Source organism: Gavialis gangeticus, unplaced genomic scaffold (assembly GCF_001723915.1).
Source record: "Gavialis gangeticus isolate Ggan-Ray unplaced genomic scaffold, GavGan_comp1, whole genome shotgun sequence".
Taxonomy (NCBI): Eukaryota; Metazoa; Chordata; order Crocodylia; family Gavialidae; genus Gavialis; species Gavialis gangeticus.
In genome coordinates, this window is record NW_017728998.1 from 9,855,578 (window position 1) to 9,872,889 (window position 17,312).

At 39.0% G+C, this 17,312-nt stretch overlaps 1 protein-coding gene across 1 annotated transcript in view; it reads left to right on the forward strand.

The window, feature by feature from the left end:
- CMC2 (C-X9-C motif containing 2) overlaps positions 1 to 16,573 on the forward strand; it is a 36,572-nt gene extending 19,999 nt beyond the window's left edge. The window contains exons 2-4 of the mRNA XM_019505495.1: positions 603 to 741; positions 11,112 to 11,183; positions 16,134 to 16,573. Coding sequence (XP_019361040.1) covers positions 625 to 741; positions 11,112 to 11,183; positions 16,134 to 16,217 — 273 coding nt within the window. The 5' untranslated portion in view covers positions 603 to 624 and the 3' untranslated portion in view covers positions 16,218 to 16,573. The remainder of the gene's footprint in view (positions 1 to 602; positions 742 to 11,111; positions 11,184 to 16,133) is intronic.
- Positions 16,574 to 17,312: the final 739 nt, after the last annotated feature.

The window sequence follows — 17,312 nt, forward strand, 5'->3', positions numbered from 1 at the left end:
GCCAATGGTCTGGAGTAGTGGGAGACACCAGAGTACTAGTGACACTGTTGTACCCATATGACAAACAGAGGTAGCGTGAAAAAGTACTTTTCTTGGGTTAAAAAAACAAAGTCCTAATTTTAATTCTTTCTGTTTATTATCAAGCTAGACAGTGTGGAGGAAGAAAAGAACTCTAGCATCAAGGAGAAAGATACTTAAAAGCTTAAAGAAAAATGTCATAACATTTCAAAATTTTTCAAGATAAGGTTGGAAAAGAAGGGGAAGGAGTGTGTGTGTGTATGAGACTTTGGTGGATCATAGCCATATATATAATCATTTTTCAATTTTTATATATATAAAAATAAAAAATATGGCTATGACCCATCAAAGTGCTTAAGCATGTAAGCAATCTGTAGTTATAGGACAGAAAAAGAAAGCCATATGTTGGGTTTTCATTTTTAATTACTCATTTTTTATGTGGTTGTTTAACATAAATTAAAATAGATTGGGCTATACTCCAGGTTTGGTGACAATTACTTCTATTCAGACAGTAAAGCACAAGTATCTCTTAGGTGGCACTATGGTAGACTCTAAAATGCAATTTCCAATTTTAATATTGGCAGGTGGAAAGTTTCTCACATTTTTATGTGCTTGAGCTACACAAATTACCCTCAACTCAAGATGCATCCAGACTTGTCTCCTCATAAGCACACGGAAGAATGTAACCTCATTATCAGTCTGCTCAGAAAGTGTCACAAAGAGGTAAGAGTTCTGAAAAATGAAATGAGTGGGTGGGTTGGGGAAATGAGCGTTAGATGAATTAGCAGGAATATTATGTGATCATAGAGTGAGAGATCTCCCTCAGGCGAATCAGCCCTGGAATACAGATGGTGCTCGAGAGTGAGTGGAGTTAGCAGATCCTGCTGCATGCAAAACTGCTGGTGATTCCATTAGTAAATTAAGCATGCTGTAAAACTTCCCGTATTAAGTCATGACAAAATTTGGAGCTAAATCTAAAATTGAAATGTCTTCTGTATCTTTCAGTGTGGTCTTCCCCTTTATCAAGCCCCCTCCCTCTTGCTGGTTTTTTCTTCTTCATGTATTCACCACATTTCCATATCCCCACTGTCCAAAGGGAAGATGCTTCAGCCTGTTCATAAGTAGGTACTCCAGGTGTATAGAAAAGGATCAGAACATGCAGTGTCAGGCAGTGCACATGTGCTTTTTGTGCAGAGTTGAACAACGGTTGTTGGGTTCTCAATGAGTTCTGTTATTTGAAGTCTGTATTTTAATAGGTGCTAATCAGCACCACCAAAAGATGTAAAAATATCAAAGTACCTTCAAGTGCCTTGGGGGTTCTTCATTGCTTCAAGTAGGTGGTAATTTGATATTGCCCACTTGAAAAAGCTCTTTATTTTTATTGGCTCTGCAGTAAATCTTAATTCTCAAAAGGTTGTCCTCTGCATTAAAACCTTAAATAATCCTTCTACTGTATGTTATATCATTGCTACCTTTTTTTCTGATTAGATAATTTATTCTACATTAGTGTTCTTTGTAGAATCATTTTTATATCGGTGCATAAAAAGTCCATTTAATTTTAATTGTTTTCTCTGGAACAAAGAATAAATTATTTAAGTATTGAGGGTTAATGAACAGAATAGTGGTTTGCCCTATTGCGTGTTGTCTCAAATACCTTTATTTTAGATTGTTCAGACATGATGGTATTTAAATTTTTGCATGAAACTTATTGCTTTGGAATTTATAGAAACTAATAAATGCATTCATCTCCTTGCCTTTAATATTCCCAGTTGGCTATTGAAATGGCTTTAGGGAAAAACGAAAAAAAACCTGAAGGGAAATTGTGAAACTGTATAAAATAAGAAAAAATGGTGTCAAATATGGAAAGTAAACATTTACTAAACAAACAACATTTGTAGTCTGTAGATGTTTTACTTAATTCTAGGTGGTGCAACCTTTTTAGGTGAGTCTGATTTTTTTTCAAGCAGATTGTTAAACCAACAGAAATAAAAGCTTTTAATCATGTCTGTAATTTGCAAATCTTCCCAAAGCATATTAAACATAGAGTTGCCACTTTAAGCCAGAAGATCATCAGTAATGTTGCTGTCTACATCCACACTTCATGAGCCCATTGTATTGCTTATGCCCTGCAAAACCTGTTTGCACATCATTACTTGAATTAAAATGGTGTGAAGAGGCATAAAAGACTTCAAGTACTCGTGTATTTCCACTGCACTTACATGGTTGAGGACCACTTCTACAAAGTGGTATCATGAAACTATAGCCATGACTGAAATATTCAAACAATTTGACAATCACATTGGATCTTTTTGTCCTTTAGGCTATCGGTTCTGATGCCTAGTGCAGTCTCAATAGAAGTCAGTGGAACTCTTTTTAGAAGTATTTTTTGGGTGCCATAAAATCATTATGACAGTGGTGACAGTTAAAGTTAAGGAGCTAAAATCCTTGCTAAGTTTCAGATATAATTTATAATTCTGTTTATAATTTACAGATTTTTTTTTTTTTTGAGAGAGGTAACAAACCTCTCTTTTTTTCTGTTTCCAACATAGTAAAAGGCACAAGTCCTCAGGAAAAGCCCCAGTATTTAAGGATTTAATGCATATTTTTACTTAAATGAATAATCATAATAATAACAACGAAATAGTGTGATTCCATCCAGAAAATAAGTTAGATGTAGGAATGATGAAGAGATGTATAGGTTGGATGCAGTTATCCATGGCTTTTCTTCATCCCCAGTATCTGGTTAAGTGAAGGATCAAGAGCTTTTCCAGGTAGGCCTCTGGTCTTATTTTGGTAAGTAGTGCCTATTGGCTAATATAAGCCCTAGTAGCATGGTGGGTCATTCTGTTCGACTTTCTCTCTAGTTTTGTGCAATAGTTCTTATTATTTATTTGCCTGTACACATCACACACACAGATGATGGAAAACTGACAGTTGAAATTGAATTTTCCAAAAAACATGAATGGGATTTGCCAAAGTGGGGGGCAAATATGTATAGATTGAGATGATAATGCCCGATCTCCTCCTTTGTAGAGTCTGATTGACCATGTGTACTACTTCCAAAAGTATCCTGTTCTTTTCAGTAGAACTGGCTGCCTAATAGGGTATCGTACACCATGAGTGAGACAGCAGAATTCTGCCTTTTGAGAGTGCTACGGTTTTATGTTTACCGACTGTTTAAGTCAAAAGTATATTACGTTGTGAGGATTGTATGGATCTGAATTGTGAAAATTAGAACTTTAATTTTTTTGGCCCGTTTATAAAATTTAACCTGTGACCAGTTTATAAAATTTACCCTGTGAATCTCGTACGAATGCACAAGTGTCCATTGTGCCAAGCTATGAATTAGGATTTGATCAATGTCCTTTTTGCTGTCAAGGCTACTGTTATACCAGAGGCAGGCAAAATACAGCCTGTGGGCCGGATCTGGCCTGCCAGGCACTTTCATCTGGCCTGTGGGTGCCTGCCAGCTAATTGTACCTGACCCATCCTGTGCACCTTGCTCCCACCCTCATGGGTGGAAGGGCCTAACCCCAGCCAGCATGCAATTTCCAGGCAAGGCTGCTGCAGCCGCTGGGACGCCTGCTTAGCTTCCCTGGGATCCCACTTGCTCCGGGTACCAGGTAGGGAAGCGGTGGGGGTGGGTGCAATGGCAGGGGTGGAGCTACAGCTGGGCAGAAGTATAGAGCATAGGGCTTGGGCTGGTGGCAGTGCGGAGCCCATGCTGAGGGGTGCAGTGGGAGTATGGAGCTCAGGTGGGCATGGTGTGGGTGTGAGGGAGTTTGGGGGGGAGTGGGGATCCCCCACGCACTACCTGTCCCCCTCACCTCCATGGCAGACAGTCCCCATCACCAGCATCAGCAGGGGGCTGATGCTCAGGGCTGGCACAGGTTCAGTTCCAGCCAGTGCTGCACATAGTGGCAAGGAATGCAGCCTAGCCGGCCCACCTCTATTGCCAGGGGCTCCCTGTGGCGCACATGGAGCTCCCAGCACTCGCATGCCACCAGGGGAAGCCTCACGCAATGGAGCTGGCTGCTGTGCAGGTCCTGGGACTCTGCTGGAAGTAGAGGGGAGCCAGTTGTCCAAAAACTGAAACCAAGCTTGGTAAGTTTTCCTCCCACTGGACTCCGGTGACATTGAAGAGGGTTGCCAGTAGCAGGATAGCTGCTTATCTTCAGCAAAAAAGGAAAATGTGTACATCTTCTTTAGAATGCTAATGGTGTTTAGTCTTTTTATAATAACTTTACAATTATTGAAAATGTGTTTAGGTCAGGGAAGGTAGGGGAGGACATTTCCTTGCTCTTAAACTTCTGCTGCCTTGTGGAATATGGCTTACTTGGTTGGTTATTGAGTTCTGGCTAGGGAGTCCTGTCATGTATCTTTCACCGTTGGAAAGCAGATAAAGCAATCATTCCTTATGATTTTGTAAATGTTACCGTATAATGACTGTATTGGCCTACCTGAATCAGACTACCCAGGAGTTTTAAGGAGGAGTGGAACTGAATGATGCTATTCTCAAATTTGGTAACACTGACCTCAAGTGGTCCATTGCCAATTTAAATTACAAAATGAGTAGCAATAGTAAATTAATGCAAAGGATTATATTTTTCTCAATTTTTTTTTCTTTTCTTTTGGCCAGAAGTCAACTTCTTGTTAGGTGGAGAGACCTAAGGTAGTTTTTTCAGCTTTGTGCTTCTCTGTTCAGAAGGGGATAGTCACATTCTCCCTCAAATTTCTGCTATGAAAAGTAAGTTTCTGTGAGAGTTGGTCATAAAGAAACACAGTTTTTTAATTTAAACTTTCAGAAGAACCTATTGAAATGTCTGGATTTTAAATGTTAAGATTTCACTCCCTTCCTACTTAGCCATGGAGTGAATTGCTGATATCTCTGGAAGATATTTCCTGAATTGTCACAAGTGCAAGGGTGGGGAATGCCTGGATGTGACTGAAATTGGCATTTGCAAATTCAGAGGCTAAGAGTATTAACTTGACATGGATGTGGCAATGTGAGCGTCTTCCCATGGCTCAGTTTAATTTTGTTCCTAATCTGAAATGTGTCCCCAGTATGAAGTCTTTTGTCTGAACAGAAGTTGTTACGACTGCTGCTTTGTGTCATGTTATTTTAGAAAACGTTTGAAAAAAAGATTTTCAGTGAGAGCTTTTAAGAAGGTTGCTCTTTCTTGAAGTTGCCATCTATAAAACATGTGACTTTACAAACATTTCATTATTATAAGATTAATACCCATCTGGGAAAACAATTTTCCATAACTTGCATCACAAAGAGCTGATGTATTACTGTAGTTACCAGGGGTTCTGAAACCAGATTAAAATTAGTAAAAAAAAAAAAAAAAAAAAAAAAAAAAAAAAATTTTCAGTTTGGAAATTTAATTTTACCCTTGCAGTGGCCATTGCTAACAATCTATCTGCTAATTTATTTATTTTTTTACTTTCAAGAAGCACAAACGCAGGAGCTCTTGCTCAATTTCTCATCTGTTGGCTTCATTTAGAAAGTGAACCCCAAAACTTCTCAAAGCACTGCCTTAAGAAAGCTGATGCAAATGTAATCAGTTTCCAGAGACAATATAATATTTGGTGATGTACCAATGATGATCATATGAAAGTTTGATTCAGAGCCATCTTAGGTCATCCAGAGAGGCAAATTCCTTTCAGGTGGTTTTTGCTTAGTTTTGTTTTTAAAATAATCTTAAACAGATAGATATAAAAGATTTTTCATTGTGGAAAGAGTGCAGGGAGAGTACCTTTTAAAATAACTTAAGAAGAAAAAATATTCCGGTTCTCAGCTGCATCACTTGTTTGCTACTTTCCCTTTATTTGATAACAGAAACTTGGTTCTTTTAACTCTATAATATAAAAACAGGATTTTGGATTCACTTCAGTCCTTCTTCACGTCTACAAAAATGAATGAATTCAAATTTACTTTGACCTTGCTAACTAAAAGTGATTTGTTATCCTAGGTCTTATTTGATCCTTTTGGGCTAGCTGGAAGCATTCTAAATTCTTTTACCTTTCTACAAATGATTGGCTCCAAGTTGCTGAAATAATCTGTCTTCAGAGGTGTTTTTCCATCTTATCAGGTCTCTTTATGTTGTTCTTTCATGTTTGTCACTTTCCTCTGCTGTTTTGCAAACTGCTTTTGCAGTTAGTATGCTGATAAGTCTCAAGTAAGATTCATTACTATTTGCCTAAAATCCAAATGAAATTACATGGAAGATGCTGCTTGGAAAAAAAATTGTCATAAGTAGCAGGCATAATATCATGAGACTGGATGGGTTGCTTTCTTTCCCACCCTGTGAAAAAAATGATTTTATCTCTACCTTGTAATTATGCAACAGAAGGCAAATAATTAGCTTTATTTTGATGATACTCATATGCAGCTGTATCTGCTTCTCTGTCTTTCTGGCTATATTGCAACTATTCCTTCACTCTGAATTAATATTTATGTATAAACACAGTCTTTCCATGAAGCTGAAACTCTACACAGAATTGGAAATCACCAGGTCATGTCCTATTATCTGTCTTAGTAGATGAGTAAATCTGATCCCCTTTGGAAGCAGGGTGAAAAAATTACCTGCTTTTTTGCTTGCTGCCAGCAATAAGGATCCATTTTATGTGTCTTACGTAAGTTGGAAAAAAATAATATTGTATTTATCTGGGTACTGAAGGTACAGTACAGAGAAATAAATCTGTGTAAGACGCATGCATTAGGTATTGCTCGTCTTGCTGGGGAGCCGTACAAAACAATGCTTGTTTATCCAGTAACTTCCTTTTACTAGTTCAGTGGTTCTCAACCTTTTTAGACGTGAGGGACCCCTCAAACCCCTCCACAACTTGTTAGTATTTTGCAGCACCCGACTTAAGACACTAATATGAATAGTATAAGATAATCATAATTACAGTGTTAATGATCTAGTTCGTAATTTATTTCTTCTTTATATCGTACTTGCCCCACTGTCACTGCTGCTGTGGCTAGGTGGATCTGCACCACGTACTTCTTGCAGAACCAGGTTGGGAAGCAGCTGTGGTGGGAGCTTTCACTGTTGTGTGCAGCCCTTGCCAGTCTGACCCTGCATGACATCTGGAAACAGAGGCCTGTGAAGTGATGGGAACTGTCCCACATGCCTCTTTTCAGGAGGCATGGCAGAGTTGAACTGAGAAACAGGTAGAGTTGAAAAGTATGCTTGGCAGCATTACGTTACACAGGCAGGTGCACTGTTTCTGCTGCAGCTCTTTCCAGTTTGACTCCAATGTGCCTCCTGAACATAGAGATGTGTGGGGCAGTGCTACCTGGTGGCAGTGGCATGTCCCTCCAAGCTGCTGCCGCTTTGGGATGTAATTGCCTTGCATGCCTGGATTTTCAGGGGGCACATGGAGCCCCACTGAGAAGGAACTGTAGCAGAAGCAGCGTGCCTGCCTGTATAATGTAATGCAGTCAGACATGCCACCCTCTGCTGCAAGTCCTTTTGGTTGGGCTCCAAGGTGTCCCTTGAAAACTAAGGTGCATAGGGCAATTTCACCTCGCAGCAGCAGTGTCGTGGCACCCCCAACAGGTTCTCATCCTGTGTCATTGCAGTCTGCAGAAACACACAGGTGTAACTTCACCCTGATGCTTAGCTCCTTATCGGTATTTTTTTGCGCAGACCTCTAAAGATGGACGTAGGGGAGATGGATCTGAAAGCACAGGAAGTGGGTCTTGGAGAGAGTGCCTAGAGACAATTTATGGCCATTCCTTTCCTGATTCACCTTTTTTTTTTCTTTCTTTCTCCCTGCTCCCAGTCAAGGGCTGATACTTTTCATAGCCTCCAAACTCCTTCTGGTTTTGTATTTATTCTCTCCCTTGAATTACATTTTTGCTAATTGGATTTCTTCTTCTCTGATTCTTTGGTGTTCCCTTTCTTTCTGAATCCACTCCCTTTCTTTCATCTGGCTCTTGCCTTTTACATAGATAAATGCCTGATTCAGCTAATAGAGTGTTTACATGTTGCTATGTCAGCTCTTCCACCCTGCAAGTATCACCAGCTTCCCTGCCTCTTTTGTCATATAACTTTCTCTGTTCTTTCTTCCATGTACTTTCTTCTCCATAAATAGAGAATCAACTTCCTGAGTTAGTCCACAAAACCTCACTATTTGCACTTCTTGAACATGCCTTCTGAAGGCCCACTCCTTGTATGATGCCAAAAAGAAGCAAGCACACAAACAAACAGGAAACCCTTTTATTTGTTTATATACATAATAAGCATTATTTTTATAAGAATATATTAAAATGTTTGGTATTCCGTTATATGTTAGCCTTGGGCGAGTACAACTACATGGTTTTATTGATGTCTTCCCCTACTGCCTTGTGACTCTGATCTTTGCATCTGAAATTAATCTGTAAGGTCCTTGGGACAGATCAAGCTTTATCTCTGTTGCAAGGCACTTATTCATCTTGTACAAGGTACAAAAATAATAATACACACCAAGGTGGCATAATCCATTGATTTTTATTTTGGGATTACCTTGATTTAAGATTGTTTATATGGAAAGTATACATATCCTTTCATATTATATATTTGCTAAAATTTTTAACTAGTGTGGACACTTGCCATGTATTGCAGTACACTGCAGAAGTCAGCTCATCCAATCCATGATTTTTTAAATGAAGTTTTTCCTGTTTCATACCACCTTAAATGTAGTAACTGCAAAATATAACTCTTTATTACTAAATCAACAGATTTCCTAGAATAGAAGTTGTTGAATCTGACTACTTGTGTCTGCACAGGAGTGTTTCTGTGCTATTTGATTAAAAATAGTTTGGGTGTTTCCTACAGCAGAAAAAAATGATTAAAACTGTGATTCTAGACATGCAATGCTTTAAGTAATAAAAAAAGTAAAAGGAGAGGGCTGTTTTTGTTGGTTTTTATTTGTTGATTACCTATGCAAGGTAATCTGTAGTATTCTAACCTGCTAATTGTGTGTCCAGACAGCAGGGGTGGCCAAACCATGGTTCACAAGCCTTGTGCTGTTCCTGGGGAATTTAAATTTGGCTGCTGAAAAAAAGTCATTTAATGACAAATTATTTGAGCTGGGGTCCTGTGGGGGATGCACATCTTAAATCTATTGTGTTCTGCAGCTCTTAGCCACAATCGCCGTTCATGGTGTCTGCTGTTGTTACATTTTACAAGTCAGGCAGTTGTAATACTTAGCCTTATACAGACTTTGGGGATCTGATTCAGGGCTATTACACCTGCAGCTGTGATGCATGATTGATTTTTCTGGATGTTTGTTTGGGGTGGTTTTGTTTTTTTCCCCCCCTCTTTTGTAGAGATGTTTACAGTCAATGTTTTCTTAAACTATTTGAGAGGAGTCAGGGTTGACTAATGATATTTTTGTGATTCCTAATTAATCTAATCCTGTAACAGCATGAATGACCAGTGTATTGCAGCACAACTAACCACATATTTACTAAATCTGCAAGCATTTTTGTTCCCTTGAATGGTACCCTTCCAGTTCTACTGAATTAACTCTGACTTTCAAGTGAGTTTCTTATCTAGAAACACTGTGAACTATATAAGAATTGCCTTTAGGTAGACAGTGTGAGTGAACGACAGCATCTTAAATGCTCTGCATGAATATCAGTTCTATTCAGGTTGAGGAGAGAGTTAGCTTGCTGCAGCTCATTTTTAGTGCATTTTTTGAAGAACAGAGTAGGGTTGGGGTGAGAGTTCACACCAAAATTAATATGCAAGTAGAGGAGGCTGCTATTATATTAAGAAATGACTGCTAGCTAAAATGGAAATATTTTCAAACAAGGCTGACTCGCATAGTGTACAACTGGGGAGAGTGACCGCTTATTGCATGCAATTGCTGCAGTGTGTGTTGTCATCTGATGCCCTTTATAAAGTAAAGTTATAAACAAGCTAATAATAGGACCACTACAGTTAAGTATCTGTCAGCATCTTCATTAAGCCAGTCCTATTTTCAGGAGTTTGTAACTGTGCCATAAAAATGTTCTATTGGCCCAAATTCTCTCTTGCCTAGAGACGCTTCTAGCCCTTATTTGTATAAATCCATGCGTCTGCTTATATGGTAGAGGAGTATAAATAAGTTTGCCTCTGATGGAAGTAGAAATAAGAGAGTTTTCAATAGCTTAGAGTTCTTCAGTCAAAACTACTTTTTGTAAAATGAACGATCAACCTGATATATTGAAAACAATAAAACATAATATATGTTGAAAATTGGAATTGAAATTGGAAAGACTTACCTCAGCATAGCAGAGAAGCTAAATGAATTACTTGCATTGGTGTTTACTGCAGAATACTGGCCTAGATGGATCATTGGGCTGACCCAGTATAGCACTCCTCGTGTCCTTATCCTACTGACCAGAGTAGATTCATCTGATTCACCAAGTCCAGGACTTGAAAAATTAGGGCTGACCTAAACTGTAGTCAGGGAGTCTGTACTCCCTGATTTGGGCTGTCTTCATCTGTGTAATACCAATCTGTCAATGTAACCACTTCACACATTTTGGACACTGAGTGCATTCTTTGTGCCACTTGGAGGTGCGTGCAATTTGATCTGAAATTGTAGTGCCGTGTCTGTGTTGAAGAAAGGGAAGTACAAGCTGCTGCTGTCCTGGAGATTTGAGCACATTGCCTCCAGGATGGTGCAGGCCTCTCTGGAGTCTGAGGATCAGAGGAGTTCCCTTACCCACATGAGCAGCTCCACTGAAGATAGATGTACTGTTTGTGTACGCCAGTATTGTAGGGTTGGCCCCCAGGTTAATAAATGTGTGAGCTCTTAAGTTTGGGTCTGTCCTCAGTTTGCATATCTAAAGTCTGATTCTACTGTTCAACACCTTCATCTCTAGCAAAGTTAATAGTGGTTGAATGGGCAGCAAAACATCTGAAGAAGTAGCTCTGGCTTTCTGACTTTTCAGCATTTTTTTTTTTTTTTAAGGTGTAGGGAGAGGAGAAAGGGAAGGAAGATTTAGAATATATTAGAAAACAGGAATCATTTCTAATAAATTAATGCTTTGCAAACAAACTTTTGAATGATGGTAAATTGTTTTTCTCTCCCTTCCTCTACATTCCTAGCACAACATTCTGAAATTTTTTGGCCATTGCAACGACATTGACCGGGAGATGCGGAAATGTTTAAAGAAAGAGGTAAGTTGTTAATTTAAAAGGCAAGTCTAAAAAGTTGAAGTTTTCTAAGGTTATATTAGAGTGAGTAGTGACAGGACAGATTCTTTAGTCTAGTGCAATAAAAACATATAATTAGCTTGTAATGTTGCTTCCATCCTGAATTGGACATGGGTGAGACTCAAGCCTACATTCCTTGTGAGAGAGGCCTGTTACAGGTGTGCATAGTGAGAGATGGGGTTGAGACCCAGGTGCGTAGGTAAGATAGAGGAGAGGCCTCTCTGGCCGCCTTGTTCTGGTAATTAATTGTACGGGCCAGGTCCTGGAAATGAGTAATTGTAGGCAGGTCCCTGAGCCCCAAAGAAACTTGCTGAAGGCAACATAGCTCTTTAAGGTCATAGGTGTCTGCCTGTGCTGATCTTGTTGCTCCATAAGTGGCTTTGCTCTGATACCTTTTTAGAGAGATTCAGTTAAAGCACTTGTCAAAACTAGAAAATACACTTTTAGAACATCTTGTACAAAACAAGGGAACGATTTGTCCTTTTTACCACCTTTCACTTGGGTGTAGCACAAAGGAATTGCTCAGAAACATTACCTCTGAATCAAAAATACAGAAATATTTCGTCCTTTTCTGTATAATCCCCTTGTACTTTTAGTACTGATTGGCAATCTTGCAGTTGCTTAAGTGTTTTGCATTCTGTTGGTCCCTCTTCAGCAGAAATGTTAATATAGCCTGAGTGCACATAAAGACAAAAACTACTTGGTGTGATATGTTAATAAGAACTGGTGCCATTCTGCTCCTTGTGTGTGTTGGTTTTTAAACATTGGCCGAAGATTTCCTGTGAACCCAAAGGTAGGCAGGTATCTAAAAACCTGTTTCCTTGCACAGTACAGTACTGACAAAATCAAATGCAAAATAAGATTCTGAACTCACAGTAACAAATGCATATTCCACTGTTGTGTTTTTTTTTAAAACAAAATAGTAGTAAAGTGCCTCTCCTTTTTCATAGGACCACAATATTTGTACATTGCCTAACATAAAGTGACAATGGTTTAGTTCTGTTGGAATAGCACTTAATGAGGAAGTCTCTCTAACTGCAGTGAAACTATTTAATGAGTTGCTGAATTGAACCCAAAGATGATTCTCTAGGTAGAATGATCCTGCTCAGGACTCTGCTTATTTGCAGCCTTGCATTGCAGATGCAAGAAAATGGTCCACTTGACTAAACAATTAGAAGATTTAAGATAGGGGGCAAATTGTCAAATGGGCTATAAACTGATCTTTAAGCCTGTAATTGTCATTCATGTGATACAATTGATGCATGCAGCATTTGTGTGGAGTAATAGTGTCTGTATACATGGTGTATTGCACACACAGTTGCAGGTGCCAAATTGGCAGCCATAACCTGAAAATAAGACTCTGAATTCCTAATGCTGGACAAATAATGTTTGCTTTTTGTTATCAGTCAAGTTGCACTTAATCAGCTTTGACTCAAATAATTTTATACTACAGCTTGAAAAAGTGGGAGAGGACTGGGGGTGGGGAGTGTAAAATGTTGAACGTAAAAATCTTTGAAAATGGTATGTTGATCGCCTTCCAGTATAGTTATGATTATTTTTTTTCATTGGAATATTCACATATTAATTTTCTTGGAAGTTTGTGTATTATCTACTTCTTCGAACTATGGCTACAGTGATATAAAGGCATCATTGTAAAATCCCTGGAAGGACCAAAGGCTTACTGAGGTAGTTGGGTAACAATTTTAACATATTTTTTCTAAACAGAGTATGTGCTACAGTTTCAGGTGGTGAATATAAATGGATAGCAGGAGGGCATAGAAAACCAGCTGGCTGAAGCAGCAGACTCTAAAGACTATACTAGAGATGATGGGTTTTCTTTTTTGTTCCTATTATTGACGTTTGGCAGTTGTGGTTTTGTGGGCTTTTTGGTGCTCAAACCATTTATGAATTCTGTATTGACTTCTTTCTCACTTTAACTTGTACTCTGTCATCGCATCCAAAGCAAACAATTTTTGCTCCGGAAAGTGTGAGAATCAGAAGCCTATACTAATAGGGGAAAATGTAACCTTTCATCAGGTTTTGCTTTTTAAGCAAAAATACAAATACAAAGTGGCAGGCAACCAAATACAGGCAGTGTGCTATGTAAAAAGCCAACACTGAATAAAGTATTTGCCATAATATTCTGCAGTATGGGAAAAGTACAAAGGTTCAGTTGATTTCAAGTGAGGTATGGATTCACCATAGCTGGTTATAATAATCGCATATAAAATTTGAACAGAGATCTGCTGAAGTAGGCCTCATTTAATTTTTCAAAATAGCTTTCAGCTGTATCCTATTTAATAACCTGCCATTGGCTTTTCAAAATGTAACTTATTTGGTACTGGTCTTCCTTCACTTAGGAAGCTGTGTCCCTTCAGACCCCCTCACGTTTTATAGAAGAGGGAAAGTACATCTCGTGTACATGAGTAAAGTGGGATTTATCTGCTCAAATACCACTTGCATGTAATAGTCTCTCAGATAGCATCAGTCTGACATTTTGTAGATATAAATGCACTTTGCTTTAACCACTTCAATCAGTCCTATTTTTGGGAAGCTAAACATTTTTCTAGTAAGAGATAGTGTAGCATTAGCTCTGAAGCTAGGTTCTGGGAGAATCCTTCTTAGGACAGCATCCAGAGAGAACTATGCACTTTTGCCCTTGATACTTTGGTGTGTGGTTAAATCACATGCATATGCTTTACTTCAGGTCAAGAGTTACTCTCATTTGAAATCTAGGGCAAAATGTACCTTGACTTTAAATCCTTTTGAGATCTAAAGAAATTTATGTTAGGAAAAGTACTAATATCAAGCCTAGCCGGAGCTGAGAGAGATGCACAGTTCAGAATATGGGGCCCCAAGGTAAGATCTTTACACATTGTTAACTAAACAAAAATGTTTTGAAGTCTGCCTGACAAGATAACTGTAGGCTTAGATGATCTGTGTAGTGATTTCTACTGTGTAATCTTCGTTGTATAGAGGAGCTAAAAAGTAAAGCTTAGGCTAATTTGCACTCTTGTTGATCCAGTTTTAAAAATATATTGGAAATATGTAAATATCTGTAAGCTACTGTAGCCATAAACTATGTGTTGCTCTTTGGATGTTAGAAAAGCTTGTGAGAGCAAGCTGTCATTCAAACGATTAGTGTTTCCCTCTTTTCCCCATCCCTACCTCCTTACTTCCCACAAAGCCCTTAATAAAAAAAAAATGGCTTAGGTCCAGTGATATGAAAAAAAACAAACAAAAAACCAGAGGTAGAAGAGAGCTATTAGGTCATTTAGTCCAGACTTGTGCTCATGCAGGATTGAAGCCAGAAGTGCATCTTAAGGCCATTGTCTGGTCTAGTTCTAAATGTCTCATGGGCGAGAATTTTGACAGTCTCCTTGCACAGCAGTCTGTCTCCTGTTAGGTAACTTCCTGCTATGAAGACATTTGTCTTTGTTTAGCTCAAGATTTCCATTCAAAATTTTGATTCTGTTATGCTCCTCTAGTCGCCCTAAACATTCTCCCCCAAAAGTGCCGTGGTTGTGTTTTTTCAATCCTTGGAGCTACCACTTGCGGCCTTATGACTTTGCTATGTCACACTTCAGTTCTAATTTCTTTTCCATCAACCAGTTCTTGAGTCTTCCATCCCCAATTCTTTAATTTGGGAAAGCCTTTCTCTTCTGGGGTACAGGGTATTCTAGGAGTGTTGTGTGAGTAGCTGTGCATGGGCTTCACTTAATGTGAATGAGCCCTGGAATACAACAAACTTGAGAATGCGGTTGTGTATTAACGTAAATTGTTACCTGATTTTTACTATGCCTTGTCCACTTTGGAGTTAGTTTTTAAGACTTCCTGTTCTGGACAGCCTCTGTATCTGGGTTGAAAGTGCCTTTTGTGTATGTATTCCAGATTGCACAACTGTGTAGTGGTTATTTCTGGCTCTGTCCAGACCAGTGGACAATTCCCTAGATGAGGCTTCTGGCAGGGTCATTGTAGGCTAAATGCAAGGTTTTTACTGTCAGGTGGTTGAGATTCTGTTATAATAAGGCCCATCTTGGGAGGAAGGTGGTTTGCCTTTAACTTTCAGAATGATCTGAGTTCAGCCCATGAGCCACTAATGGCACATTTATAAGCTATGGATGTCTATAGCAAAATGCAACAGCTTTGTTCTTTCTTGTTCCCTTTTCAGATGGGAGATCAATCTACGTGGACCAGAAATGTACATAGGTTTCATTAAGAAGGCAGGGCAGGGTGGCACTTCAGGAACTGACTGGTTCAAAGAGGCATAGCTTTTGTAGGTGACAGGCTACCTTGTCAGATGCTGAGAATGGAGTTGCAGAAAGCAGGTGTTCTCAGTAAAAGGGAATTTAAAAATGGAGGATAGTGGGAGGGAGGCACTGATGTGAGAGGCAAAGGTGGATTAAATAGGTCAGTAGATGTACACAAAGCAATTAACCCACTGAGGGATATAAGCTATAGGTTATGAGGAGGGCAGCTTTGTGATCCAGATGCATGCCATCCCAGATTGACCATTTAAATTAGACTGGCCCAGTGCCCCAGAACTGGGCTCAGATGCTACACAGATGAACCACCTGTGTGTTTTAAGGAGATGTGAACCAATTACAACTTTATTTATTGTATGCAAGATGGCTGGGTAGTTAGCTTCCTCCAGGAGCCTCATATCCTCAAGTCTCTGTACAATTATGTTGTTGTTAAGTCTCAGCATTCATGCCAGCCTGCAAAAATAGCCTTTTTATTATGAAACAAATGTTAATTTCAAAGTATATTGAGACGATAAAACAAAAAGAGACGGTTCTTTTGTCACTGCAAATATAACGTCTGTCAAGCAAAGGCATTGATTCCCTTCTTGAGTGATAAACCCACTCTGCATTTTAAGTGTAATGACATTTTATTTCCCTGTCTGTCTTGCAGTTTGAAGCAAACAGAGCCAAGAGCAAGGCACATGCTGAAGTATTGCGACAGAGGCTTATTAATGCAAAAGACTCTGAGAGTTGAACTGTATGGTAGCTGGACAACTATACATCGTATGGACACTTGGCTGAAAGCTGAAGGCGTGTTTTATTTTCTGGGCACTTGGATATAGAAAGCTATTTATTTAACTGCTAATGTTTATAATAAAACATTGCTAAAGTTTACATTTGCCACTTTCAAGATATTAATTGTTTAGTAAGAGATTTAGTACAATGCAGTTAACATTTCTGATGTTTGTAGTATAAATAAATGTGTCATGATTTAAAAGGGAAGCAAGGTTGCTGGAAAATAAGTGTGCATTCTGCTGTTGGACACTGACAGCAGGCTGAGCAATAACCTGGGATACTTAAGTCAAATAAAGTGCCTCCAAAATCTTCCTATCTGGGGCGTATCTCTGTCTTGCTGTCTTTCAATACACTGTATATGTTCTATTTCTTTTTTTTCCCTCAATCCTCCAGCAGGGAAAAGCTCATATTCTTCCAGTTTTGTAGTTGTAATTTTGTGGTTTCAAGGTGGGATTGGACACCAGTCCAGAGAACCAAGAACAGCTTGAAAAGTTAGGGCATGTCTATATGAGCAAGCCATTGTGGAGTTAAAACAGGTGTGAATTTTCAGAGCACAAGCTGCTACTCAGTAACACCCCATGGACTCTGTTGGTATGAAGAGTGCTTTTGTGCAGTGTAGCTTGCTTCAGTTAGGACATGTAGTAAGTTATCAGAGATGTTTCTCATGCTAGTTGTAGACTGAGTTGCTTTGTGCTGACCTGAGCATTCAGGATCAATAATTAATAACACACAAGGTTATTCATTCCCTTTCCCATTTAAAAGAAAAGCTACATCCATGGTGCTTTGACTAGGCTGAGCCCTATTGTGTTGGGAACTTAAAATATTTTTAACCATCCCCAGTATAACTGAGCTCACCCTAACTGTAGCTTTTAGGCACAAGAGCATACAGGAGAAATGATGCAGCATATACTGCAGCACCATTGCAATATAAATGTTACCTGTTGGACACATTCCCTGTCTGCTCTCCCCCAAGTTGCTGCATCACATTTGACTAAGCATCTTTGTCTGGGATGGCAGAGCTGTAACATGAAGACCTGGATTTGCTTGAATTGGT